This window comes from Gorilla gorilla, chromosome 1 (assembly GCF_029281585.2).
Source record: "Gorilla gorilla gorilla isolate KB3781 chromosome 1, NHGRI_mGorGor1-v2.1_pri, whole genome shotgun sequence".
Taxonomy (NCBI): domain Eukaryota; kingdom Metazoa; phylum Chordata; class Mammalia; order Primates; family Hominidae; genus Gorilla; species Gorilla gorilla.
In genome coordinates, this window is record NC_073224.2 from 199,308,246 (window position 1) to 199,335,148 (window position 26,903).

Genomic DNA, 26,903 nt, shown 5'->3' on the forward strand with positions numbered 1-26,903 from the left:
ATTCTCATCTGGGCTGGGCGCAGTAGCTCACACTTGTAATCCCAGCACTTTCGGAGGCCGAGGTGGGCAGATCACGAGGTCAGGAGTTCAAGACCAGCCTGGCCAATATGGCAAAACCCCATCTCTACTAAAAATACAAAAATTAGCTGGGCATGGTAGTGGGCGCCTGTAGTCCCAGCTACTCGGGAGGCTGAGGCAGGAGAATTGCTTGAACCCAGGAGGCGGAGCTTGCAGTGAGTCGAGATCGCACCACTGCACTCTAGCCTGGGTGACAGAGCAAGACTCCGTCTCAAAAAAAAAAAAAAATTATCTGGTTAGACCCACGGTTAAAGGGACTGAGGGGCCCAGGGTAGCCTGGTAGGGCCCTGAGACCTGCTGTTGTCAGGATTCAGGAGAGAGTTTGGAGGGCCCTTTTAGGGTGCTGAGACCCCAGGGTAGAGGCCAAACATCCAAGGCCTAAAAAGAAAACACAAAGCTTATTCCTGGGGAGCTGGGCAGGTCTCTTTTGGCATGGAGTTTTGGCAGGAGTGGGGGCAGTAGCTGTCTCCCTGGAGGATAGATCAAAGTTTCTGTGTTGCTGTGGCAATAGCTGGGAGTCAGCAGGAAGAACTTCAGAGTGAGGTCTCTGTGACTCACTGGGATCATAGGACGGTTTCCTTCCCTGCGGTGCCATGACCTGGGCTGAGAAAGGGACAGTCTGCTCAGAAGCAGGGAATTGGTGAAGGGACTTGCGTGGGAAGGGTATAGTTTATTTAGCAATCGTTTGGAATCACCAACATGTGACATGGTGTGCTCTGTGTCCTGCCTGCTCCTAACCACTCTGCCACAGTCTCCACCACCTTCCCTTTTCCATCCCTGTGGTCTGATGGCTCAGGGGTTGCTATGCAGTGGACGGCCCTCCTTTTAGGTTCCCTATCTGTAACTTTGGCATGTCTTTCCTGAGCTAGACCTGCTGCCAGAGAAGAAACTAGATCTCTAATTCTGAGACCTCTGCTACAATGTGCATTCATAGACTCAACTCTCCCAGTCAAAAGGACTTTTAGAGATTACTTAACCTGACCCCTTCATTTTACACCCAGATGAGACAGCCGAGGCCCAGAGGAGTTCACATAAGGAATCTGTTCACGTTCAAATCCCACATCCTGATTCCTAATCCTCCTAAGCTGCCCTACCCAGGGCTTCTGACCCACAAGGTCAGTCCTAGGACCTTGGGTCCAGTGCTTTGGGTCTGGCTCCTCCTGCCCCTCGGGGAGTGGCCTGCAGGCTGGGCCCTCCCAAGCATTTTTCAGTTCTCCAGCCCCCCTGGTTGATCCCTAGTTGGTTAAAGATGAGAAAATAGCTCTGGATGGTGCAGAGACCTTGATGCCAAACCAACTGCTTGTCAATTCTATTTATTATTCATGAGGAAACATGAGCCCCTGGGTGGGCAGGGTCAGGAATTTTGTCCCTTACCCCCTTCCCTTTTCGCCCCCTGGGGGTGGTACTCTCCTGCTTCCCAGAGGCTGTGCTAGGGAAGCACTTTGCTTCTCCAGCTATGGTCCGGTTGGGATTTCTACTGCCCTAACTTAGATGCTCATGACAGCTGTGGGAACCTGGGCCAGAGGGGCTTTTCTCATATAGACACTTTCCTTTTAGTTTTCTCAAAGGGCCCAGAGACCCAGGGCAGAGTCTGAGCTTAAGGGCCAGGCCTCCATTTTTGGTTGAAGGGACAGGGGATGCTAAGCATTCTGTCTCTTTGTGGAAACAGGAGACCTGGGTTCAAGTCCAGGCCTTGCCTCTTCTTAGCTGGCTAGTATGAACAAGTCCTTTACTTCTCTGAGACTCAGTTTTCTTATCTACAATACAGAGATAACCACATGCCTTCCAGAAATACTGTAAGGAGTAAATTAGACCTACACTGTGGCAGAGTCACAGGATCAGATAAGCCTTCTTCCACCTTCCACCAAAAGACCGTGCAGATACCCCAAAAACACACAAACTGGCACTAGAATTGGAAACTCAAAGAGATCAGCATAGGCCCCAGTCCAGGGGGACTTTCCATTAGCTGCAGGGTTGATGGGGGATAGAGAAATACAATCCAGGACTCTGCACACGTCACAGGGCGAATGAGATCGGTCCAGGCAGCCACAGAGAAGGCAAAATGAGGCGTTAACTCATCCCCTCTGTCAGCTATACTTTGCCAGGCTGGCAGGAGCCATGCTGACCAGGTGACCATTCTCAGCTGTCTGGGGACTGTCTTCCTTTATCTGCCACAATGGTGCTTTTCCTCTTTCACCCATTCTCCCTCCCCTTTCTGTGTCCTTTTGAATAGGCGGACTCTCTCAGTGTTCCAGCCCGAGGGCCCAGGGTCAAGTGAAGTGCCCTGAACCCTGGTATGGTCAGCTGCCCCAGGAAAACCACTGTGGGCTAGGACAGAGCCAGTAGGGTGCTGGGTGCAGAGCATGCTGGAGAGGCTGGCCTTGTTGGGTTCTTCCTGAGCAGAGGAGACTGACTTCAGCTTGGGACTTTGCAGCCAAACTGTGGAGGCCAACAGCTGGAGATCCCAGCTCTGTTCAAAACAGAGCCATGGACTCCTGCAGCCCCCTCCCCCAGAGTGGTTCTCAGGGCCCTCTGTCCTCTTCCCTAGCACTTAGTGTAACCATCATTAAATCTTTAACTGTAGAATTAGTTACTTACTGTCTGTCTCCCTCTTGGACTGGAGGCTTTGGGAGGGCAGGACCAAGTTGGCCTGGCTCACTGCTGTATCCTTGGCATTCAACATGGGCCTGGGAATTTTAGGGGCTTAAATATTTGTTGAATGCAGCTAACAGGGAGAGTAAATGTCTATATTTTAAAAAGGAATTTGACAATAGATTCTAAGAATCCAAAAGACATTTATGACCCTGGCATCAGGTAGAATGCTTTTGGAGGTAACAGAGAACTCTGATTCAAACTGGCTTAAGCAATGGAAAACGTATTGTCTCACATCATTGGAAGGCCAGCGCAGGGCAGGCCCTAGGTATGGCCTGAGGTACTTTCTGTCTGAGTGCTGTCTGTTTACAGTAGCACTGGCTTTGTTGTAGGGTTTAGCCCTCTCTAGGGTGTAGGAAAGAGAAGGACAGAGAGAGAAAGAGAGAGAGCCCCCCCACCTTTCTTGTAAGCATGGGATCCAAATCCTCCCCCTCTTGGACAAGTAAGAGTTGCTAAGATGGATGCCATTCACAGATTGCCTTAAATTAATCAAGATCTGCCTCTCAAACAAGGGGTGGGTGGTACCTGGACAAAACCAGCCCTCTGTGAGGAAGCAGAAAGGGGGAGTGGATGCTAGGGAAGCTCCTAGCAGTATTTGTACCCCCTGATCCAGTCATTCCATTTCGAGGAATCAGTCCTAAAGAAATAAGCAGACAAAATCCATGTAGAAAGATGTTTAGGCTGGGCGTGGTGGCTCACACCTGTAATCCCAGAACTTTGGGAGGCCAAGGTGGGTGGATCACTTGAGATCAGGAGTTTGAGACCAGCCTGGTCAACAGGGTGAAACCCCGTCTCTATTAAAAATACAAAAAAATTAGCTGAGCATGGTGGCGCACGCCTGTAATCCAAGCTGCTTGGGAGGCTGAGGTACCAGATTCGCTTGAACCTAAGTGGCAGAGGTTGCAGTGAGTCGAGATCGTGCCACTGCACTCCAGCCTGAGTGACAGAGCAAGACTCCATCTCAAAAAAAAAAAAAAAAAAGAGAGAAAGATGTTTATTGCCATGCTTATTTAAAAGAGAGGAAAGAAGCCAGGCCCGGTGGCTCATGTCTATAATCCCAGCACTTTGAAAGGCTGTGGCAGGCAGATTACCTGGGGTCAGGAGTTCGAGACCAGCCTTGCCAACATGGTGAAACCCCATCTCTAATAAAAATACAAAACATTAGCCAGGCCTGGTGGCGGGCACCTGTAATCCCAGCTACTTGGGAGGCTGAGGCAGGAGAATTGCTTGGATCCAGGAGGCAAAGGTTGCAGTGAGCCGAGATTGTGCCACTGCCTGGGTGACAGAGTGAGGCTCCATCTCAAAAAAATTAATAAATAAATAAATACAAATAAAAGAGAGGAAAGAGAGAAAGAGGAGATAAACTTGGGCCTGATCTAAGCGGTAACTGTACTGAAATACTTAAATCAATTATGCTACTTCTATACAATGGAATATCACGGTAGCATACATAGTGTTAATGACATTGGGAAATGCTTATGATATAATTTTTTTTTTTTTTTTTGAGACAGAGTCTCGGTCTGTCACCCAGGCTGGAGTGCAATGGTGCGATCTCGGCTCACTGCTACCTCCGCCTCCCCAGTTTAACCGATTCTCCTGCCTCAGCCTCCTGAGTAGTTGGGATTACAGGTGCCCACGACCAAGCCCAGCTAATTTTTGTATTTTTAGTAGAGATGGGGTTTCACCATGTTGGTCAGGCTGGTCTCGAACTCCTGACCTCAGGTGATCCGCCCGCCTCGGCCTCCCAAAGTGCTGGGATTACAGGCATGAGCCACTGTGCCTGGCCATGATATAATGTTAAATGAAAAAATAGTAGGCTATAAAATGATATTTGCAGCATGAGTTCAGTTATTTTAAAAACTGCATGGAAGGGTGGCTGGAAGGGAATAGGCTAAAATGCCTCTCAAGAGTATGATAAAGGGTGATTTTCTTGCTGCTTTGGACTTTTCTGCAGTATCCCCTTCACATAGAAGGACCCCACCAGAGTCTGCACAGGCTGGAGCCAGTTCTGTTCTCCCTGTTATTATTTGCTATGAAAATAATAACCACCAATACTTACTGAATATTTCCCCTAAGCCTGACAGGCACTTCCCGTGCATTATTTAATGTAATCCTTAGAACAATACTATGAGCTAAGTGCTTTTATTTCACATCTTGCTGAGGTGTTCACTGAAACCTCAGGATGTTTGTTTGGTCACAAGTCCACGCAGCTAGTGTGTAGAGGCCTTTGGAATTCAAGCCCGGGCCATGTGACTCCACAGCCTCGGTCCTCTCCATCAAACCGGTCACCTGCAAGGTTTTTCATAGCCATGTGCTAATAGGAATAGTCTCTTTTATTGAACCAGAACCTGTGCATGCTCTTGACATTTGTTTGTGCATTTAACCTTACAGCCTCAGAGAGGTCAAGTGACTAGCCCAAGGTCACGCAGCTAGGAAGTGGTGGGACTGCAGTAGATTCATCCAGGTCTGATGTGGGATCCTTTTGTTTCCTGCCCATCTTCAGAGCTGCCTGAGGCCCTGCCGCCCCGGGGACCATGTTTAACGGGGAGCCAGGTCCTGCCTCATCTGGGGCCTCCAGGAATGTGGTGCGGAGCTCCAGCATTAGCGGTGAAATCTGCGGATCCCAGCAAGCCGGGGGCGGGGCTGGGACCACCACCGCCAAGAAGCGGCGGAGCAGCCTGGGTGCCAAGATGGTGGCCATCGTGGGCCTGACTCAGTGGAGCAAGAGCACACTCCAGCTTCCGCAGCCTGGTGAGGGGGCATGGGACATCGCGGGGTGGGGGTGGGGGACACTTCGCAAAGACAGACTACCCAGGGACTGCCCTGATGGGTCTGCACTTCCATGCCCACAAACACTTACACTGTGGCCCTTCCCATACACCAGGTGCTGTTCTAGGTCCAGTAGGTGTATGGACTGATTAAATCTCCATGGAGCTCTATGAGGCAGGTACCAAAGAACAGAAAAGGGAGGTCAGATGCTTCAAACTGCACAACTAGTAGGTGGTGGAGCCTGGATTCAAACTCTAGCAGTTGGGCTTCCTAGCTGATGCTCTTAACCTTTACACTCCACTGTCTCCACACACAGACATTAACCAGTAATTACTTATTAAACAGCCTTATGATCCTGGCACTGTGTAAGTGACACCACAGTTTTACAGACATACGCATCCATAAGATTTAGTCACAAGTGCTGGGTGCAGGGCTCACACCTATAATCCCAGCACTTTGGGAGGGAGAAGCGGGAGGGTCACTTGAGCCCAGGAGTTTGAGACCAGCCTAGGCGACATAGTGAGACCCCCTGGTTTAAAAAACAAAAAAGATTCAGTCTCGCCTGTAATCTCTTAGTCTCCTAAATACAAATAGCCACACAAATGCAGTTCTGTAGTCCCATGTATATGTTACAAAGCACAAGGGAGACACACACAAAGATGTGTGACTTGTGCAGTTACATAAATAGAATGCTCAGTGGCTCTGGTAAGCTGCCCATATTTCCAGGGAAGCATAATAGAGTAATTCACACTGCGCATGGTCACAGATAAAACCAGTCATGCAAACCACACAGACACGGCCCTCTGATTACACATGCATAGACCCAGATCACAGAAACATGTCACATGTGTGCAAGTGTACATCACAAAGCCACATTCACACACACCTAAACAGCTCCATCCTCATCAATACAGTATCCTTTTTCAGACACCTAGCTGCAGAATCTCAGTTATGTTCAGCCTGGTGGGTGACCACCTTGTGACATACATAGACCCCACATCACAGAGGAGCCAGCCCTCCCCACCAAGACCTCCTCACTTTGTGGTATCAGCCCAGACACCAGCTGGTTTTGTTTCAAAATCTCTTCCGGCTTATTTTGTTCAGAGTAACAACTTCCCCAGAAACCTTCAAATAGGCAGCTGGATGGGATGGTGAGGGGGCGGGGGCTCCGGAGGATCCAGGGAGAATGCTCATCAAGGCTCCCAGTTGGGGCTGGGGGTGGGGGACTTTTCCAGGCCTTAAAATAGATTTATACAAAGCCCTCGACAGTAGCACGTGGGCTGGTCTTTTCCAGCAATCAAGCTGTGATGTGGTTTCTCGCTGGGGAAAGCTAGTATAGATGGGGAAGGGGCTTGAGGTTATCAGAACCCTAGAGTGGGCATGGCCTCTGTGAATATGCAGTTTAGGCCTGGTACTAGAGAGTCAGGGAGATGGGGACTTAGGGATCTAGAAGTTGGGCTGGGACAAGGAGGGGGCTGAGATAGGACTAAGGAGTGAGATTAAGATTAGAAGGTCGTGGAGGTGTTGGACCCCGGGAGTCTGGCTCCAGGGGACCAAGCCCAGAAATCCAGCTGATTCAGCTTCAGACCCAAAGGCTTCTTCATGCCCAAAGTGATTTGGAGGGACAGTCTTCCAAGGCCAGGATAGGGACCTGAGTCACTGGGAGAACCTTCTAGTGGTCTGCCTTGACTTTACAGGCTGCAGGCAGGGATTGGAGCAGATACCAGGAAGACCTTTCATCTTGAGAAGAGATGGATGATGATGGGGCTTCTGAATCCCTTGTCTCCTTGGTATGCAAGGGCATGGCTAAGGGACTGGAGCTAGGGAAACTGCCCAGATGCCCTTCTAACTGAAGGTCTCTGTGAATCAGCTAATTGCTGAATGTCAGAGTGAGGAGAGTCCCTTGAGATCATCTAGTACGCTGTACTTATTTTATTGATGAGGCATCCAGAGCCTGGGGAGAAAGCATGTTCCTGGAGAACGACCTCAAGTTCAGATCCATCCCCTGTTATTTACTAGCCGGGTGACTAAGGCAAGTTACTTCACCTCTCTGAGCCTGCTACCTTGTTTGTAGAATGAGGGCAATGATACATGCCTTGCAGAGTTATCCAGGGAATTAAGTGAGATAGGGCATGCAAAGGCACCCAGCTTCATGCCTGGCACATAGTACAGGCACTCAGTGAAGTGTTGATGCTATTATTATTACCTGCCATTGTACCATAAAGCCAAAAGAGAAGTGAGTTCTCAGCCTCCACACCTCTGCTCCTTCCCTGTAGCACGTTCCTCTCCATCTAGAATTCCTTCTCCATTTTTTGCCCCCATGCCTTGAGGATGCCAGTATCCCAGCTCGGACCCACCTCATGGGTGAGAGCATCTGGTGCCAGAGGAATATATGAGGCAGACTCATGGGCATTGGCTCTGGAAACTGTTCTGGGAAAGACCTAGAAGGGTGCCCCCACTCCTGACAGATGAGATGGCTCCATTCCCTGCAGGGCTGGGCTGTGTGAAGTGGGGAGGAATTCCTCTCCTGGACTCTGTCTTCTGGGCTCAGGTCTGCCCTTCCCAGAGCCTCCTTCCTCCTGGTGTGTCCGTACTGTGCAATGGCTAGACCTCTGGCCATCCTTCTTTGTTTCAAAGCCCCTGCCCTAGTACAGGACACATAATATCTAGCCTGGACGATTGCACCACACTTCTCTCTAGTTCTCCTGCCTCCTGCCTGCCTTCTTCCAGTTCATTCCTCTTGTTGCCCTAGAGTGGACTTACAAAAACTCACTTTAGAGGGCTAGTCCTGGCTCTGTAACTCACCACGGGACCTCGGGAAATTTACTTTTCCACTGGGCCTCAGTTTCCTCTTCTGTAAAATGGAGCTAAAATGCTCTCTCCCAGTTTCCTTCTGGATCTGACATTCACTAAGTCGTGGGAGCAGTGAGGAGGGTGGGGTCAGAGCTTTGGGTCCAGGACACAGGTGGGTTCTGGTCTGGCAATTGGCTGGGTCTACGCAGGACCATCCTGGGCTGTCCCAGCCCCTGCCCAAACGGAGCTAGTATTTTCAGTACCAGGGACAGTGGCTTTCCCCTTCTGGACACTGGGATCTGGGTCAGGGTAGAGAGAGGGCTCAGGACCATTCCAGAAGATGCCATAGGGAGTGGTGGTACAGGCTGTGAGTGCCCCTCCTTTGTTTGTGATGGGACAGATGGGATGGTTCCTGGAGTCTTTTGGTCTCTGGAGCTCGTAGAATTATTGCAAGCAACTTGGCCTGTTTCTCTAGAGAGAGAGATTATATAAAGTTATTCCTTAAATCAGCAGGGGTTGAGGCTATACATGTATGAAGCCAGTGGAGGGATCATCTCTGAGATTGCAAGAGCTTTCTCCTCCCTCTGAGGTCATGGAACTTAATCTCTGCTGAATCACCTCTCAGCTAGATGGGGGATTGGGAGGGGAGTAAAAAGAGCATGACAGCAGACTGGGAGTCTGTGGGCCTGATCTAGTCCCAGCTCTCTCGGCACCTGAACCTCAGGCTTCCCATCTGTGAAATTTGGGGGAGGGGTAGCCAAAAATCTCTAAGATTTCAGGATTCTGTGACTCCCCGACTCAGGGTCTCACATTGGGTTGGACAAGTCTTATCAAAAAGGCAAATTTGCTCCCAAATGGGTCAGAGTTTCCCTAAACTCTGAAAGAGGAGGGTTGGGGTCATGAGGAGGTGACCCCAACTCAGGCTGTGTGTTGTGAGGTAGAGATATGAAGGCGAGGGAGCCCCCAGAGACCCATCTGGTTTCTAATTGTGTTAGAGAGGATGTAGAGTTAGGAGCCACGGACAGGGGGAGGCCCCACACACCAGCATTTTTACCCAGGCCTCTGTGTGTGAGGTGAGTCAGACACCATTTGTGGGTTTTCATCAACATATGTGATTGAATAGGAGGGTTCAACTCCAAGTGTTACATGTGAAGATCATGTGTCTGTGACTTGACTGAAGGTGGCAGAGTACATCATGTGTACATGTGACCAAGACCTGGTAGGACCATTTGTGACTGTGTGACTGTGATATAAACCTGCATGTAGCCTTGTGTATGAGATTACTGTATTCATATATGTGATTGCTGCCGCTCATGCATGTCTGCCTATGCCTCTCTTTGTGAAAAAAATATGTATGAGCTAATGTGACTCTGTGTGTGTGTGTATGTGTGTGTGTATGAGAGAGACAGACAGACATGTTGATGGTGTCATGGATTCCTGAATATGCTATTCCAGTATCCCAGAAGCTGGGATGATTTCAGAGAAGGCATTCCTCCTCACCCTGCACCCTGTTCTCAGCCTGTCCCGCCACCCACCCTTCCATCCACTAGTGATCCTAGACCTTTCTGCCTGCCCTCCTCCAGTGGGGACTTTCTGAAAGATAAGCAGACAAAGCAGGAGGAATAAAGTCTTCCTTTTCCCAGGCTGGGGTCTTGAACATCCCCTCCCCAGCCCACCATTGGTTGTGGTGGGAGAGAATTGCCAAGGTAACCAGCTCCCTGCTCCCCACTGTTTTTAGGGGCTGTGCTGCCTGTCCTGCCCTGGCCTCTCCCACTCCCTGTAGGCAACTCCACTGTTAATTCGCTTGGCCTCTAACCAGTGACAGCAAATGGTTCCTTTGGTGCAGTTCCCATCTGAGGGCCAGTTCCCTCCCCATCAAGCTCCTCCAGCTGCCAAGCTTCAGTGGGGGAAGTCCCTGCAAACCCTCAGGCCGTCTCCCCCATCCGCCCCCCGCCAGGAGGAGAGGGTGTCTAGAGGGACCACACTGCAATGCTGAGGAGGTTGCCATGGAAACCCAGGCAGGATGGTGTGCTGCTGGGAGAGGGAAAGTGTCCCATGTTCCCTGCAAGGCTGAGGGGGAGGCCAGGATATGGAGGTCGAGGGCCTCTGAACAGGAGGCATGGAGACACGGGTAAGTTCTCACAGGCCAGCTTCGGGGGTTCTTCTGCAGACCTTTTCTCAAAGCCAAAGACAATTTGGGTCAACCCAGCAGTCCCTCTCTGTCTTGTTTTCCTAATGGCCTCTCCACCTCTCCACACACGTCTCTCCATGTTCAGCCCCACCTAGAGAAGGTGGGTTTGTTTGAGAGTGGCCAGGCTTCCCATGGGGGCTTTCCTATAGAGCCTCCAGAGGTATCAGAGGTGAGTTGTGAGGTCTGGGTGTGATAGGGTCTGAGGGTGCCTGAAAGAGGGAAAGTCAGTCTGAGAATCCCAGAAAAGATGAACTTTCCAGAAGAGAGTGGGAAGAGGCACACTTAACCTTTGGGGCAAGGGCTGAAATCGAGTGGGAAGGTGGGCGTCAGGGGAGCCTGATGAGGGTGAGGCGAGGGCCCCAGCTGCGGATCTGCGGCTCTGCCTGGTGGCGCCATCGTGACTCTGCCTGCAGCCATCTTTCTAGTCTGCTCTGTCAGTGTCACTGCCCGGAGCAGGGCCAGGTGTCAGGCTGCAGACCAGCTCTGAGGTCAGCTCAGCCATGCCCCTGCCTCCAGTCAGAGCCCTGCTCATCCTCCCCATCAACCCCCCATGCCAAGAGAGTGACTTTGGCAGGACTCTTAGAGAAGCCCCATTCGTAATCTGACCTTGTTCCCTCTCTGTGCTTGGGGTGGGGGGGGTCACAGAAGGGGCCACCAAGAAGCTGCGCAGCAACATCCGCCGGAGCACGGAGACAGGCATCGCGGTGGAGATGCGGAGCCGGGTCACACGCCAGGGCAGCCGGGAGTCCACCGATGGGAGCACCAACAGCAACAGCTCCGACGGCACGTGCGTGCAGCCCCGCGCTGTGGTCCCCTCCCTCCTCCTCGGTCCTCCAGTCACAGAGCCACTGGGCAGGGTGGGAAAGCCTCCCTGTTTTGTTTCCAGCTAAAATGTCTGGGTCCTCTGTGTCTCTGCCTTCCTTCATACCCCTCCCCTCAACACTCTGTGCCTGGACCTCAGGTCTTCCATTGCTCCCATTGGAATATCCACATACCCAGGAGCTATCAGTTCCTTCTGTATGTTTCAGGAAGGGACCCTTACCTCCCACCTCCCACCTCCCACCACGCACACACTGCCCTGCTCCAGAGGAAAGGGTGGAAAGGAAAATGTGGCCCTAAAATCCTTTTAAATCTAAAACCATTGTTGTGGCCCAGATGAGTGGAATTTTCTCAAGGAGGCTTGCTTAGAGCTGAGGGAAGGAGATTGGACTAGATCAGTGTTTTTCAAACCATGGATGGTGACTCATAGACAGGGAATAAAATAGGTTTAGTGGGTCAAAACCAGCATTAGAAAAAGAAACAGACATATCTTATGAAGTAAGAATAAATTGCCTCATGAACTTTTGTTTCCATTTTTTATGTATAGATGCACACAGGTCTGTCCTGGGTCATGATGTTAAATCTCCTTTCTTACATGTAGGTTGCATTAAAAAATCTGAAAGTCACTGGGTTAGATATTCCCACAGATCTCTTCTAAGTCTATGAAATTATAGTTGTATGACTAAGATTTTCTGCTTCTGCTTCAAGGCCTAGTGACTTCCAGGCTTAGGATTCTGTGGCTCCCTCGTTTGAGATTCAGTGATTGTGTGTCTCACTGCTGCACCTACTTCCATGAATGCGAGTACTCTCAAGCATTTATTACATCTTCCCAGGTGCAGAGCATGCCTGGGCATCTCAGATAGGTGATTCTTACACTGGAATCTGCTGGCTGTGATCAGACCAGGAACAGTGATCGTTGTTTTTTTTGTTTTGTTTTTTTTGTGATGGAGTTTTGCTCTTGTTGCCCACGCTGGAGTGCAGTGGTGCAATCTCAGCTCACCACAACCTCCACCTCCCGGGTTCAAGCGATTCTCCTGCCTCAGCCTCCTGACTAGTTGTGATTACAGGCATGCACCACCACGCCCGGCTAATTTTGGATTTTTAGTAGAGATGGGGTTTCTCCATGTTGGTCAGGCTGGTCTCGAACTCCCAACCTCAAGTGATTCGCCCACCTCAGCCTCCCAAAGTGCTGGGATTACAGCCACTGCGCCCGGCCTAACAGGGATCATTTAACACTTACAGCAACCCTGAGGGTTGTGGGTATTACCATTATCTCCATTTTACAAGTGGAGAAAGAGGGAGAGGAAGAGGGTGGGGCACCTTACCCAAGGTCACAGCTATTAAGTGGTGATGGAGTCAGAATTGGAATTAAGGCCATTTGATTCCATGACCTTTGTTCACAATCTCCACACTATATCCCGCTCCTAAAATTCTGTGACCTTGAGAGTCTAAGTTTCTTTATTTAACCTTCTCAGATATCATTGTCCTAAGAATGTGATATTAGGCTGTTGTTGACCATGGCCAATAAAAGTGGGGCCTTGAAGCCCCTCCCTGTGGGGTGGAGGCTGGGCCTAGTCGGGGAGAGACACAGGCTCTCTCTGACAAGCATACACAGCCTACTTTTTCCTCCCTGCTGGCTGCTAGCCAAGGGGGACTCAAGGCCAAACTATCTAGTAGGAGATTCTTCCTTGGACAGCCTTTTAGCTCTGCAGCCAGGAGCCTGGGCTTTTCTAGGAGATCTTAGAACTTTGTTCTATCATAGCCACTGAGGGTTGGCAGGGCCAACCCTCCCTCATCTGTCCTTTCTCAGCTGGCCACACCCAGAACATCTAGACTGGAGCACAAAAGAGAAGTAGCACTTTTCCCTTGATGATAACAACAGCAGCAACCGGAACTATCATTTAGTGTTTTCTGTTTGTCTGGAACTTTTCATCTGCCCTAATCCTCAACATATAAAACCCCATGAATTTTGTTTTGCAGGCAAGGCAATTTTACCTTTTGGAGCCTCTGTTTTCTCATCTGTAAGACTGGATAATAGCTCCTACCACACAGAGTGGTTGTAAGGATTAAATGATATAACCCATGTGGAATTTTTAATGTACCATTGGCACCTGGCCAGTTGTCAATCACTGTCAGCTTTTCTTGTTACTGTTTCTAGACCCCCACACAGTCATGGAACAACCACCAACCACCATCACTTGCCATTCACCTCAACCCTGTAATTGTGTTATTTTGGTCTTAGCTGCTGTTCTGGGCACCACCTCCTGTTTGACTTGGATTTCAAACTTGCAGTCAACTCAAACCTCAGTTCTTGTAACTTGTTCCAGGCATTGAAATTTCTGACCTATATCTCTGGTTCTTAGCACTGATATGCCCTGGTGAGGACACAGGTGTCCAGCAAGCCCTGCCTTGTAAGGGTCACTTCAGAAGTCCCTGGACATTAAGGATTAAATAGCATCATTATGTATTGTTATTAGTTTATTTTCTCAAGTGACATCAAAGTATTTTTCTTCAGTATGCAGAAATGAACAGTTCTGTTTGTCCTTTCCCAGAGTAGTGCAATCATACTGTCTAGAGGAGAAACTGAGGCACAGAGGGACGTGCCCAGGGCCCCAGGGGCAGAGCATGGCAGCCTGCCAGCTATACTTTCATCCTCAGGTTGCCCTGACCCCCTCACGCGTCCCTCTGCCTCCTTCTGCAGGTTCATCTTCCCCACTACCCGGCTGGGGGCTGAAAGCCAGTTCAGCGATTTCCTGGATGGGCTGGGACCAGCTCAGATTGTGGGGCGGCAGACACTGGCAACACCACCCATGGGTGAGTCTTATTAAGGGCAGGTTGAGTGGGGTAATGGTGACCATGCGACAGGAAGGGTGAGCTCAGTGGGGGCCCTGCATTGGCCATCGTAGAGTTTATTCTATCACCAATTCTGTGATCTTAAGCAAGTCACTTCCCTTCTTTGAACCTCAGTCTCCTCATATTTAAAATGGGAATAATAATACCCACTTGAGTTCTATGCTCTAACAATACTTTACTGAGCTCCTATTAGATGCTTTGCATGAGGTATTCCAATTTAATGCGTAGGAACTGTGGCTTATTTGACTTGTTACACCCAACAGCGCCTGGCACCTAGAGGCCCTTTAGTAATTTTCTTATCGCTTTTCCTTGTAGCTAGGAAGTATAGTTGGCCCTCTGTATCCATGGGTTCTGTGTTTGTGGATTCAACCAACCTTGGATAGAAAATATTCAGGGAAAAAAAATTCCACAAAGTTGCAAAAAGCAAAATTTGATTTGCTGTGTGCCGAGTACTACCCTGAATCCATGCAAAGGAAGTGATATGTAGGCATTGTGTTAGGTATTATAAGTACAGTCATTTTCAGTGTGTGAACATCATAGAGTGTACTTACACAAACCTAGATGGCATATATATATATATATATATATTTAAATTTATATGTATTTTTTCATATGGAAAACCATATATCCTAGCACCATTACTGAATATCAATCATGTCCCCTATTTGATCTGCAATGCCAATATCAAGTACCATATATCAGGTTTCTATATATTCTCCATTATAATCTTACGGGCCCACTGTCATGTATATGATGCATTGTTGACTGAAATGTCATTATGCGGCACACCAGTATAATCTAGAGATGATTGAAAGTATATGGAAGAAGCTGGTTGCAGTGGCCTGTGCTTGTAGTCCCAGCTACTCAGGAGGCTGAGGCTGGAGGATTGCTTGAGCCCAGGAGTTTGAGGCCAGCCTAGGCAATATAGTGAGACCCTGTCTCAAAAACTGAATAAAATAAAGCATATGGGAGGATGTGCATAGATTATATGCAAACACTATGCTATTTTTATTATTTTATTTTATTTTATCTTCAAGATGGAGTCTCACTCTGTTGCCCAGGCTGGAGTGCACTGGCGCGATCTTGGCTCACCATAACCTACCTTCACCTCCCAGGTTCAAGTGATTCTCCTGCCTCAGCCTCCTGAGTAGCTGAGATTACAGGCATGTGCCACCATGTCTGGCTAATTTTTTGTATTTGTAGTAGAGACGGGGTTTCACTGTATTGGCCAGGCTAGTCTGGAACTCCTGACCTCATCCACCTCAGCCTCCCAAAGTACCGGGATTACAGGCATAAGCCACTGTACCTGGCTGCCATTTATTTATTTATTTATTTAGAGACAGAGCCTTGCTCTGTCACCAGGCTGGAGTGCAATGGCACAATCTCAGCTCACTGCAACCTCCGCCTCCCAGGTCCAAGCAATTCTCATGCCTCAGCCTCCCGAGTAGCTGGGACTACAGGCGCACACTGCCACACCTGGCTAATTTTTTTTCTTTGTATTTTAGTAGAGACGGGGTTTCACCATGTTGCCCAGGCTGGTCTTGAACTCCTGAACTCAGGCAATCCGCCTGCCTTGGCCTCCTGGATGCCATTTTATATTAGAGACTGGAGCATCCAAGGATTTTGGTATCCCTGGGCGGGGGCGGGGTAGGGTTCTGGAACCAATCCCCCATGGATACTGAGGGATGACGGTACTACCTGAAGCCTATGCTTGGCCCTGTTGGCTTCAGTCTGGCCCATTTCATGAGCTCTCAGACAGAACCTCCCTGCCCCCTCCCTCTCTTAGGTGTTGGCTGTGTTGGCTTCCAGCAGCTCCTCCCCAGGATAGCTCCTCCAGAGGTGCCTCCTCGCCTCCACTCCTTTCCCATCAGTCTGACCTGAGCAGCACCTGACCCACACGTCCCCACTCAGCCCCCATCAGGACAGTGCTCAACCTTTGACCCTCCCAGCAAATGAGGAAGCCAAGTGCAATGTCCTGCTGTGAGTCATGCAGTGGAGCTGGGGTTCCACTCCAGGCCAGGACTCCTTCCACTGCAATGCCCTCAAAAGCTCCTGCCCAGGAGCTCCTGCCTGCTGGAACAGGAGACGATGGGGACCCTCAGAGGGCGAGGGTCAGCTGAAAGCAAAGGCTGGGAATTAGCCAAATCCAATTCTAGGGCTGGACCCTTGTTTTCAGTCTCTTAAGGGTCTGGGGAGCCTGCTTTTCCCAGCCCTAGACCCAGCCACAGGCTGGGCAGCAGTGAGAGGAGCCAGCCACTTCCACAAGGCTAATGCGCCATGGCAGCCGGGACCATTCGTGTGTGGTACCCCCTGGTGTCAGACCAGGGAAGGACAGGTTTGTCTTGCTCACATCGGTAGTGATGTTACTGGAGATTAATTCCCAAGACCTTCCCTTCTCCCTTCCCCACAAGGAGGTCAGGAATAGCTGGATGGAGGTGGATGAATTCCAGGAGGTCTCTTGAAATTAGTAAATCCCCATCTTCCATAGTACACAAATACAAACAATTTCATGTGGCTCAGATAATCTAAAAATGGGTGACTGAATTCAAAGTCTGGCCCATTTGATTCTTGTAGACCAGGCTTATGATTCTGCACCCCTGTAAAAGACTTCACTTTGTTCTGAGTGACTGACTACTACATAATTCCAAATTCTGCCAACCAATGTTGAACAAAACTAAGAGTTCCTAGAAATCAGGTAACTGACATAACTCCACACACAGACCTTGCCCCGGCTGGATAATCCATTCTATGGGAGTACAGTGAAGATTTCTCAGCCGTCCACACCCAGAAAGTCTGCTGGCCTTCCCTCCCTCCACTGGTAATGCAGTAGTAGGCCCTTGTTGTCTGGTAGTGCCTCGTGTCCTGGGCAGGTTTTTAGCTCAGAGCCTTTTCAGACAGATGTTCTTTCTTTTCTTCTTTCTTTCTTTCTTTCTTTTTTTTTTTTGAGACGGAGTCTTCCTCGTCACCCAGGCCGGAGTGCTGTGGTGCAATCTTGGCCCACTACAACCTCCACTTCCTGGGTTCAAGTGATTCTCCTCAGCCTCCCAAGTAGCTGGGACTACAGGTGCACACCACCATGCCTGGCTAATTTTTTGTATTTTTAGTAGAGATGGGGTTTCACCATGTTAGCCAGAATGGTCTTGATCTCCTGACCTCATGATCTGCCCACCTCTGCCTCCCAAAGTGTTGGGATTACAGGTGTGAGCCACTGCGCCCGGCCTCAAACGGATGTTCTTTTGACACAGATGTATGGGGAGGTGAAGAACAGCCACTGAGCCCACAGACTCCCCTGTCTTCCTGACACAGGAAGCTCTGTCCTCAAATTTGCTATTCTGCTCAGTAAAACAGAAGCCTCTCAGTTAGCCAGACACAAATGGGGGTTTGGCAGCCATCTGTTGTTACCTAGTCATGCCCCTGAAGATCATGCCCCTACCCCAACCCACCCCAAGGGACCTATCAAAGGGTCCCTCAGCTGCTTTAAAGTGGTCTTCCGAGAGCAGTTTTGGCCCATGTGGTTGGTGCCATCTTGTTCCCTTTCTAGTGATGATGTAGCCTCCTCCACAGGCTGGCATTCAGTACAGCAGCTGGCTGGCCTGCCCCTTGGTCTGGCCCTGCCTGGACTCACCCTCTTCTTCCTTTCAGGAGATGTGCACATTGCCATCATGGACCGGAGCGGCCAGCTGGAGGTGGAAGTGATTGAAGCTCGGGGCCTGACCCCCAAACCAGGCTCCAAATCCCTTCCAGGTGAGGGATTTTGGAAATGGGGTCCTGACAGGGAGGGGCATAGAGCCGAGCTCTGGGTCTAGCAGGTCCTCAGCTCCCACTGGCCTAAATCGGGATTCTTTACAGTGGAGTCACAGCTTGCCTGGAAGGCCAGTGACTAGGGCGGGGAGTAAGGGAGGATGGAGGAATCAGTGCTTGAGTCACCTCTTCTGCCTGCTGTCCACTGGCTGGCTCATTCCACACATCCTGCTCACCTCCAAGATCACCTGGCAGTTAGGGGATGGGCAGGCCAAAGCTGTCTGTCCTGGACCCCTCCCTGTCATACATTCTCTCCTCCCTTAGCCACCTATATCAAGGTTTACCTGCTGGAGAATGGGGCCTGCTTGGCCAAGAAGAAGACAAAGATGACCAAGAAGACCTGTGATCCCCTGTACCAGCAGGCTCTGCTCTTTGACGAGGGACCCCAGGGCAAGGTGCTGCAGGTGGGTGTCACAGGGCGAGTAGGGCAGGGTGGACTCACAGACTGGAAGTTGTAATTTAAAGTTTTTCATTTATGATTCATCCTGTGCCAGGTGCTGTGGTAGGTGCATTAATTTGCGTTACTCATTTACTTTCACAACCCTGTGAGGTATTGTTGTCCCCAGTGGATTCATAAGGAAACCAAGGTTTTGGGGGTAATCAAATTGCTCCCCAGGTTGCACAGCTGGTAGGTAGAACCAGGACACATGTGACCACTGCCTCCTTCTTCCCCTAGTGCTAATGTTCATTGCACATCAGTTCAGTGCCAAGCCTTGTGTTAGGTGCTTTCCAAACACGACCTCATTTCATCCTGCAGATGATCTTGTGGAGTAGCTGTGATTCTCTTCACTTTACGGAAACAGAGTCTCTTACAGATGAAGTCACTTGCTTGGGGTGAGCCCAGGCCAGGTGACTGTCATCCCAATTACTTGAGAGCAACAAAGGCCTTCTGCACACTTGGTATTGTTAGCCCTTCTCAACAGTCCTGGGAGGGAGGGATCTTCATGCTCGTTTCATAGATGAAGAACCTGAGGTCATGTGGGGATAAAGCACAGTGGTGGATCAGTCTCTGGGCTCAGTCCTAGGTTCAGATTCCAGCTCAGCACTCATTAGCCGTGGGTAGATGTGACTATTAAACAGAGGATTGCATGTAGGGAGCCTTACATAGGGCCTGCCACATAAACAGCTACTCACTAAGTATTAACAATCATGGTGGTGGCTGCTGATCTTGCCTGAGGCCATGGAAGTGAGAGAGAAGAGGCTAGAGCCAGGGGCTGTCTGGGCCATCCAACTTCTCATCTAGGGCTGCTCCTCTGGGCTGAGATGGTTCTGTGGCAAGGGGCCTTGGAGTTGCAAATTTAAACTGCAGAGCCAGACGCAGTGGCTCACAACCATAATCCCAGAGACTCGGGAGACTGAGGCAGGAGGATCACTTGAGTCCAAGAGTTTGAGACCAGCCTGGCAACATAGCAAGATCCCATCTCTAAAAAATGAAAAAAAAAAAAATTAGCTGGTCATGGTGGCACGTGCCAGTAATCCCAGCTACTCGAGGTGCTGAGGCAGGAGGATTGTTTGAGCCCGGGAGGTCAAGGCTGCAGTGAGCTATGATTATGCCACTGCACTCCAGCCTGGGTGACAGAATAAGATCCTGTCTCTTAAAAATAAAAAAAGAACTGCGGAACCCTAGGCTTTGGGGAGTGGGAAGAATAATCTTTGGTGTTTGCTTAGAAAAGGAAAAACGGCCGGGCACAGTGGCTTACGCCTGTAATCCCAGCACTTTGGGAGGCCGAGGCAGGTAGATCACGAGGTCAGGAGATTAAGACCATCCTGGCTAACATGGTGAAACCCCGTCTCTACTAAAAATACAAAAAATTAGCCGGGCGTGGTGGCGGGCACCTGTAGTCCCAGCTACTCGGGAAGCTGAGGCAGGAGAATGGCGTGAACCCAGGAGGTAGAGCTTGCAGTGAGCTGAGATTGCGCCACTGCACTCCAGCCTGGGCAACAGAGTGAGACTCCATCTCAAAAAATCTCCCAGTGGTGTGGCTGGAAACACTGAGGTCCAGTGAGGGCATGGAGCTTACACAAGTCCCACGGCAAGCCAGCAGCACAGCTAGAGCTATGGCCAAGTCCTGAACTCTCAGTTTGCCCCTTCCTGGGGAAGGCTGTTATCTGAAATGCTGGGAGGCTCTGGAGTCACACACCCGGGTCCTAATCCAAGCTCTGCCACAAGTTACTGTCCAACTTTAGGTTAGCTAATTAACCTTTCTGAACTACAGTTTCCTTCATGGAAATAATGATACAGAGCACCCCTACCTACATGGCTTGTTATAACAATTGAAAGAAAGAATCTAGGTAAAATCCATAGGATCGTATCTAACACACCTCAAGTGCTCAGTAAATTATTGTGTGAAATCAGTCTTGAGTTCTGGCTCCCTCTGCTCCATCTGTGCCCTGCTGAAACTTGTAGGTTCCTGGGCCTGCTGCACAGTCCTGGAGTCAGGGAGGTGGCTCACTCCCTCCCTCTCTTCCTCCTGGCAGGTGATCGTCTGGGGAGACTATGGCCGCATGGACCACAAGTGCTTCATGGGCATGGCCCAGATCATGCTGGACGAGCTGGACCTCAGCGCCGCAGTCACCGGCTGGTACAAACTCTTCCCCACCTCCTCAGTGGCAGACTCCACACTCGGATCCCTCACCAGGCGCCTGTCCCAGTCTTCCCTGGAGAGTGCCACCAGCCCCTCATGCTCTTAAGGATGTCAGGAAGAGGCCAGGATGGTGGTGTGGGGAGGGGTGCCTGCTGGCCCCATGTCCTCCCCTGTACATAGTCTTCGTGTCTTTCTGGACCCCTTGTCCTGCTGCATGCCTGTTGGCTACTGGGCTCATCCCAGCTGGCAGTGGAGACTGTAGTGTGTGCGTGTGTGCATGCGTGTGTGTGTGTGTGTACGTGACCACGTTCTATCTGTTCATTTGTCTGGGTATAGTCATTCCTGGTGATGATATGGGCTGAAATGTCTCCACGTCTCTTTGTGTCTTGTTGAAAAGAAACCCAAAGGAGTGTTGTGTGGACACGACTCACCCTGAGGAGTCTCCAGGGATGGAGGTGGGGCACGCGGCCACTGGTCGGTGCTGCCTGGTCCTGGCCTGGGGCAGAGCCTGTGTGTTCTTCACCTGTGCCTGCTCCTGGTCCTGGGCCCGGGGCAGAGCCTGTGTGTTCTTCACCTGTGCCTGCTCCTGGTGGTCTCTGCTTTGTTTTCTGTCTTGTCTTTTGTTCCACTCTTGACTCTCCCGGCTCTGCCACTGTTTTCTGAGAAATGTAGCATCCACTGCAGCTGGCCACACTGAGGGCCCTCTGGGAACCCCACCCCACTGGAGCCGCTCCGGCAGCTCTTCCTGCCACTGAATGCGTTCTGCAGCATGTAGCATGCCCACCTAGCTCCCTGGCCAGGGCCCCGGGGAGGCAGAGGGTACCCAGGGGACTGAGGGCTTAGAAATGACTTTCTCTATGAGGCTGGAACCTCCTCCTTCTTCCAGTGAAGCACGAGGTCTTGGTTCCAGGGTTCCTGGCCAGGTGCCCCCTTAGCATTTGTTCTTCATCTCCTGTCTCTTCAAGCCTCCCCACTCCACCATGCCGAAGGAGCTCTGCCAGTGGGCCTGGGCAGGCAGCCACAGAGGGCATGTTATCTGCTAAAGCAGACAGTCCTCCTGAGGCCCTGAGGGTGGCCCTGACCCCCTCAGGGCTCATTCCTGGTGGGCATGACTCGGTAAGGAGGTGCTGTGGGTAGGGCTGTTTGCTGGAATAAGGAGGGCTGAGGCTGACTTGTTCCCTGCCACTGCTGAGGATCCCACCTGACATTTGGGGATTCGCTGCATGAAGTTGTTCATTTGGGGCTCCAGTTTTTGTGCATTTCCAGACCAGGGTCCCTGTCTGGGAGCTCAGACTTAGCTGGGCTCCAGCAGCCTGGCTCCGGACTCTCGTCTGCCACCATCACCAGCTCTGTCTAAGCAATACTTACCCCCCCGGGCTTCCCTGCTTTCCTGTGCCCCACTGCTGCCCTCTGCAGAGCCATCTGCTCCAGGCACCCACCTGCCTCTGCTTGCTTTCTCACCCATGTCTGGTTGGAGCTTCTCACAGCCACTCAAACCCTGACTTGATTTGACAACTGGGCCCTGTTGGTGGAGACCAGTGCCTGAACTGGACCCTGTGAAATCTGTCCCATGGGAATCCTGAAGTCTGACTCAGGAATGCCCAGACCTGTCCCTGTCCCTCCTCAGCTCTAGGGTGAAAGGCGAGAGGTTGCTCAGGACGTGGACAGAGCAGCCCTTGGGTTTGTATCTGGTAGGGAAGAAAGCAGCAGGACAGTGGAGGTGTGTGGAAGGCACTCTTTCCACCTCTCCCCAGGCATTATCCCCAGGTGCTGAAATAGCTGTGGCCCCAGCACCTGAGGCAGGGGTACGCTACCTGGGGTAGCAGTAGAAAGGTCTTGGGGTCTGAATGACTTGGGGCCTCCATTCATAACCAAAGTCGGAGGGGGCATGGAGGCAGTGGCGCCTTATGGATAGGTCATCTCAGCCCAAAGGGCCTCCTTGGCTGGCATGGTTCTGTGTTACGTTGAAGCCAGAGTCCTATAACACCTCTCAAGAAAGATAGGGGAAGAAGCCAGAACCCCACCTGGCCTGCCCACAGGACAAGAAGTGGGTAAGGGCAGGAAGGAAATGAACGGAGTTAGCTCCCAGGCCCCTATCTCTGCCTGAGCCTCTATTCTTATATTATCAGAGAAAGGGACCATTGGGTGCATAGAGATGGGGAGGAGGCCACTGGGCTGAATTTTCTCTTTAGGCAGAAATGCTCTCCCCAGGCCCATTGCGTTCGTCAAGTTCTTAGAAATGGACAAAGGGCTCTGTCCTCCTCGACCCTAGTTGGGGATCAAGAAGGAAACTCCCTTGCAAAAGGGTATTTTAATCTCCTGTTTATGATATATTCACCTCTAGAGCAGTCACTGCCAGGGTGTTGTGAAAATACTCTACACCTTTGGGATGATAGGGTTGTTAGTGACCCACAGGACAGTATAGATGTTTGTGGATGTAGCACTGAGTGGTGATACCCAGACCAGCAGTCACCCCAGGGACCAGCAGTCACCCCAGGAAATGGGGGCTACCCATACCCTCATTTCCTCTGGTGGGGAGCTGCCTGCAGAGAGGCCTGCCACTGGGGGTTCCAGGCCGTGGTGCCCCTTGCCTCTGGGGAAGGGTTAGCACAGGGGAGGTTCTAGCTGGAGGAGGGGTCTGATGTGCTGGTAACTTGGGCTGACCTACCTACAGTCCCTGGCTGCCAAAACTGCTCAGCAGTTGGGCCACTCCACTATTCCACCTCTCTAAAAGAAGGTAATTTCCTCCCCAAATTGACGTTGGGGAATTATTCTTTTAACCCTTTGCACCAAATAAGTTACTCATCCCCACCTGGATTTTACCCCATGAGGGTAAAGTTGTGTGAGGCTGACACGTCTGTGTGATGCAGTGTGGCTGCACTTAAGGGTCTGTTTCTCAGCATCATGTATGCAGGGGCTTGTCTGAAAAGCCACTCTGGGCCTAGCCTGTCCCAGAAGAGGAGGATGCACAAGTGTAACTCCTGGTTGTTTGCTGGGGTGGGGGAGCATCTGCTGTTTGAGGACGGGGGGTGGGGAAGGAAGGAACATGATCCCTCCAGAAGTCTCCCACCCTGGGGCCAACTCACTGCCATGTTCAGTGTCCTGGCTCCAAATGCCCCCTTGCCCAGATGAAACCCTGCAGTGGTTATAGGAATGGAGCTCTTTGTCATTCCACCTCCTCTGGTCAGGCGAGGTTCACCGTGCATATGGCAGAGACAGGAGTGGCCCTGCAGTGATGTTGGGTTGTGGGCAGGGACAGTGATGGATGACTCAGAGCGTCTGTCTTTGTATTTCTGCTCTGTTCATTCTGTCCCACTTTCTTCATAGACTCCTTTTCCCTGCAATGGGTTTTTGGTATGAAAAAGGCTCCAGTAAATGGAGCCAAGTCTTGGTTTGACAAGGGGAACTTGATCCTTCAGGGAAGAATCATCTCCAAAATGACTCCCCATCTGGTTTCTTCTACCACCCAATTCTACTAGGAAAGGAGCACTTAGGAGGCTCTTGGGATGCAGCAAGTCCCAGGCAATGCCAGCATTTCATGGGGGCTGAGGCAGAACCCAGGAGCTCCAAGAAAGGCCACCCATAGAGCTCATCCTCTGTGGAATCACTGCCGGTTAGAACACTGAGGTCAAGCCAGTCCTCCCATGGTCATGCCACCCACCAGGGAAGCATGCCTGATCTCTTCTTTACTGCCAGCCTTGAGGAGAGCAGAAGCCTCCATTTTTAAAGACAATAAAGACCTCCAAGGGTACTTCTTTGGAAATGAAATGTAGCACAATCTTAGCCTACGTTACCAGGAGCCCTGACATGCAACCAGGGTCCCTCTTCCATGCCCTGCTGCCCAGGAGATGCTGAGCTCCTCTTCCCCTGGAGTTCCAGCCCTCCTAATACCTCATATTCCCCATCTTCCTCAGCCCAGAAAGCAATGGGGCTTTAGTGATGCTCCTCTTTTGTGTCTCTCTGGTTGCCTCTAGCACTGTGCAAACTCTGCAAGAAATTGCTGCCTTTGCTTGATGTTGTAGATGAGTTGCCCTCCACCTGGCTGGAGAGATGGCACATCATTCAGGGCCAGAAGGTTGTCCAGCAGTGTTTCTGCAGTGGCTGCAGGGAGATGGAAAAGAAGAGCCCTGCTTCCCTGCCTCCTCCTACCTTTCTCTTCCACTCCTCAGAGTTTTCTTCTCCAGTATCCTGACACGTAAAGAGATTCTTTAAAATGCTGCTTCTTCTACTGGACTGTCTTTCACTGAGTAGTCAGGGAGGAGATGAAAATGTGGACACATCCCCCCGCCTTCTCCCTCAACCTTTTCACTCACGTCAGAAGAGGTTGGGGCAAAACAAAACAAGCATGACTGAAGAGCAGGGGAAGCCCACACAATCAGGTGAGGCCTGATGGGGGCTGGACTGGCCTGGTCTGGCTGGGAAAGGATTCTTTTAAAAGCGTGCCTGAGCATCTCAGAGCAATGTCAGTGATGCCAAAGAGAGCAACTTGGCCTCCTTGGGCACCAACTCTGATGGCTGAGTTGCACAAACGTGGCTCAGATGTTGGCATGCCCGATGGTGGGACCTTGTTCTCTGATAAAGGGCTTAATCTTTCCATGTAGCAAAGCAACTTTCCCTCCCTCCCCTCCCCCCGAACCCTGAGCTTGGGCTTGTGTGGGCCCAGCATGGCTGTGCCTGTGAGGGAAGCCACATCAGAGAGAGAAAGTTGCATTCTCTCAGGGGCCTAGATTGGCTTGGGGCAGGTGCTTGTTGAAAAGCATGAGTGTTTCTACTTTGGGAAACCCTTCCAGGGCTCTGGCTGGAAACTTGGCCAGGAAGGACAGGGCCATGGGCCTCCCAAGGAGTTCACAATGATGCCAGGAAGGGTTCCTGAGCCTGGGTTCCAGTCAGCTTGGCTAACAGAATGGGGCTTGGGAATTCCAGGGGCAACTGAGCATCCACCCCATTAGCCAGTGATCTGGACAGGGACAGCTGGCTACAGGGAATCAAAGGCTGTTCTGTACAGTTTTACCAGAAACTGTGACCTTGGGCAAGGCTCCTCACTTTTCTGGGCCTCAACTTCCTCATCTGCAAAATCGGAGCATTAGCTGCTCTCCCCATGATTCCCTCCCAGTTTTAATTAAAAGTCTCTGATCCGGAGCACATGAGGGTTCCGAGCCTGGTGCACCTGGTTCCTGTCTCCGTGGGCTGGTTTCCTCCAGCCCCTGATGCCCAGGCTGGGTGCAGGCCCTCATCTGGTCCATGCCCAGATGCTGCCTCAGACAAGAACTCTGGGAATCCTAACAGACTCTGCTTTCCTCTCTTCGTGGTTTGTCCTCCCTCTTTTATTCTTGTGTAATGATGAGACATAATTAAGGGTCATCTACAATGGACAATTTTCAAGGTGCTGATGTGATGTCACAACCTCAGCTACATCCTGAGTAGGTCAGTGTCCCCAACAGCAGATGAGGCTGGGTCTTTCCTCATTTCTGCTTCTGGGATGACATCAGTGGGAGAGTTGAAGATCTGAGAATTCTAAAGGAAATGTTCTCTGATGGGAGGAGAGAGGGAACTTATTTCCCTTCAAAGTAGTTTGCTTCTTAAGACCACTCCTCCCTCCAGAATGTCTTTAACCAGACATCATCTCAGAAGGTGGGGCAGCTGCTTCCTTAGGAAGAGTGGGCCTGATAGCTCAACCAACTCCTTTAGCATGTAAACTCACAGAAGGCAAGAACCCCTTTTTTTAGACTTTCCAAATGCATCCTGCAAAGAGAGAGATAGCTGATAGGGACTGACAAGCACACTGTTTAGATAAGAAGCAATTAGCCTTTTATATCTGTGCTCTATACATTTTCTATGTGCAGCATCTTTCCTAACTTGTTGTGGTTCCCGGGTGGCAGGTGCACAGCTGGGAGGGACTGCCGGCTGTTTCGTACAACATTCTTGCCAATTCCCTTGAGGAGAAAATTCTTCACATGGCTTCTGCATGTACAGTATTTGGGCAGCAAAACATGATTAAAGTCAGTTTGAAAATGGTTTCATGTGTTGCTTTCTATAGATGGTTCTTCATTCTAGGAGGAAGAAAACAGGGTTCCAGGTGGCTACAAAGAGGAGGAGGATGCCTTGGTTGAGAGGCAGGGGAGAGCAGTACATTTCAGAAAAAAGCATGAAAGATATGGCCTGGGCCTCTGACTCCTGTTTGAGAACTCTATGGTCACAGCAATGTTCTTGAGCCATGAAATCTGACGGGTCCAGGCAGCTTCCTGGCTCTGTCTCCCCGGTCCTCTGCTTCCAGGCCCTCAAAGCCTTCTACTTCCATAGACTCCACAAGGGATATCCAACGACAGAGGAAGGTAAGATGGAGCTAAGGCCGCAGCTGTCGA

At 50.7% G+C, this 26,903-nt stretch overlaps 1 protein-coding gene across 5 annotated transcripts in view; it reads left to right on the forward strand.

Annotated features, from left to right (window-relative positions):
* RIMS3 (regulating synaptic membrane exocytosis 3) overlaps positions 1-26,556 on the forward strand; it is a 71,477-nt gene extending 44,921 nt beyond the window's left edge. For 4 of the 5 annotated variants that reach the window (XM_055392664.2, XM_019016408.4, XM_063699900.1 and 1 more), the window contains 6 exons: positions 5,234-5,481; positions 11,129-11,270; positions 14,004-14,116; positions 17,798-17,899; positions 18,221-18,360; positions 20,435-26,556. In XM_055392664.2, coding sequence (XP_055248639.1) covers positions 5,265-5,481; positions 11,129-11,270; positions 14,004-14,116; positions 17,798-17,899; positions 18,221-18,360; positions 20,435-20,647 — 927 coding nt within the window. In that variant the 5' untranslated portion in view covers positions 5,234-5,264 and the 3' untranslated portion in view covers positions 20,648-26,556. Of the gene's footprint in view, positions 1-5,233; positions 5,482-10,281; positions 10,424-11,128; positions 11,271-14,003; positions 14,117-17,797; positions 17,900-18,220; positions 18,361-20,434 lie in introns of those variants that run through there. The other variant, XM_063699903.1, reaches the window with a different exon arrangement.
* The last annotated feature ends 347 nt before the right edge of the window (positions 26,557-26,903 follow it).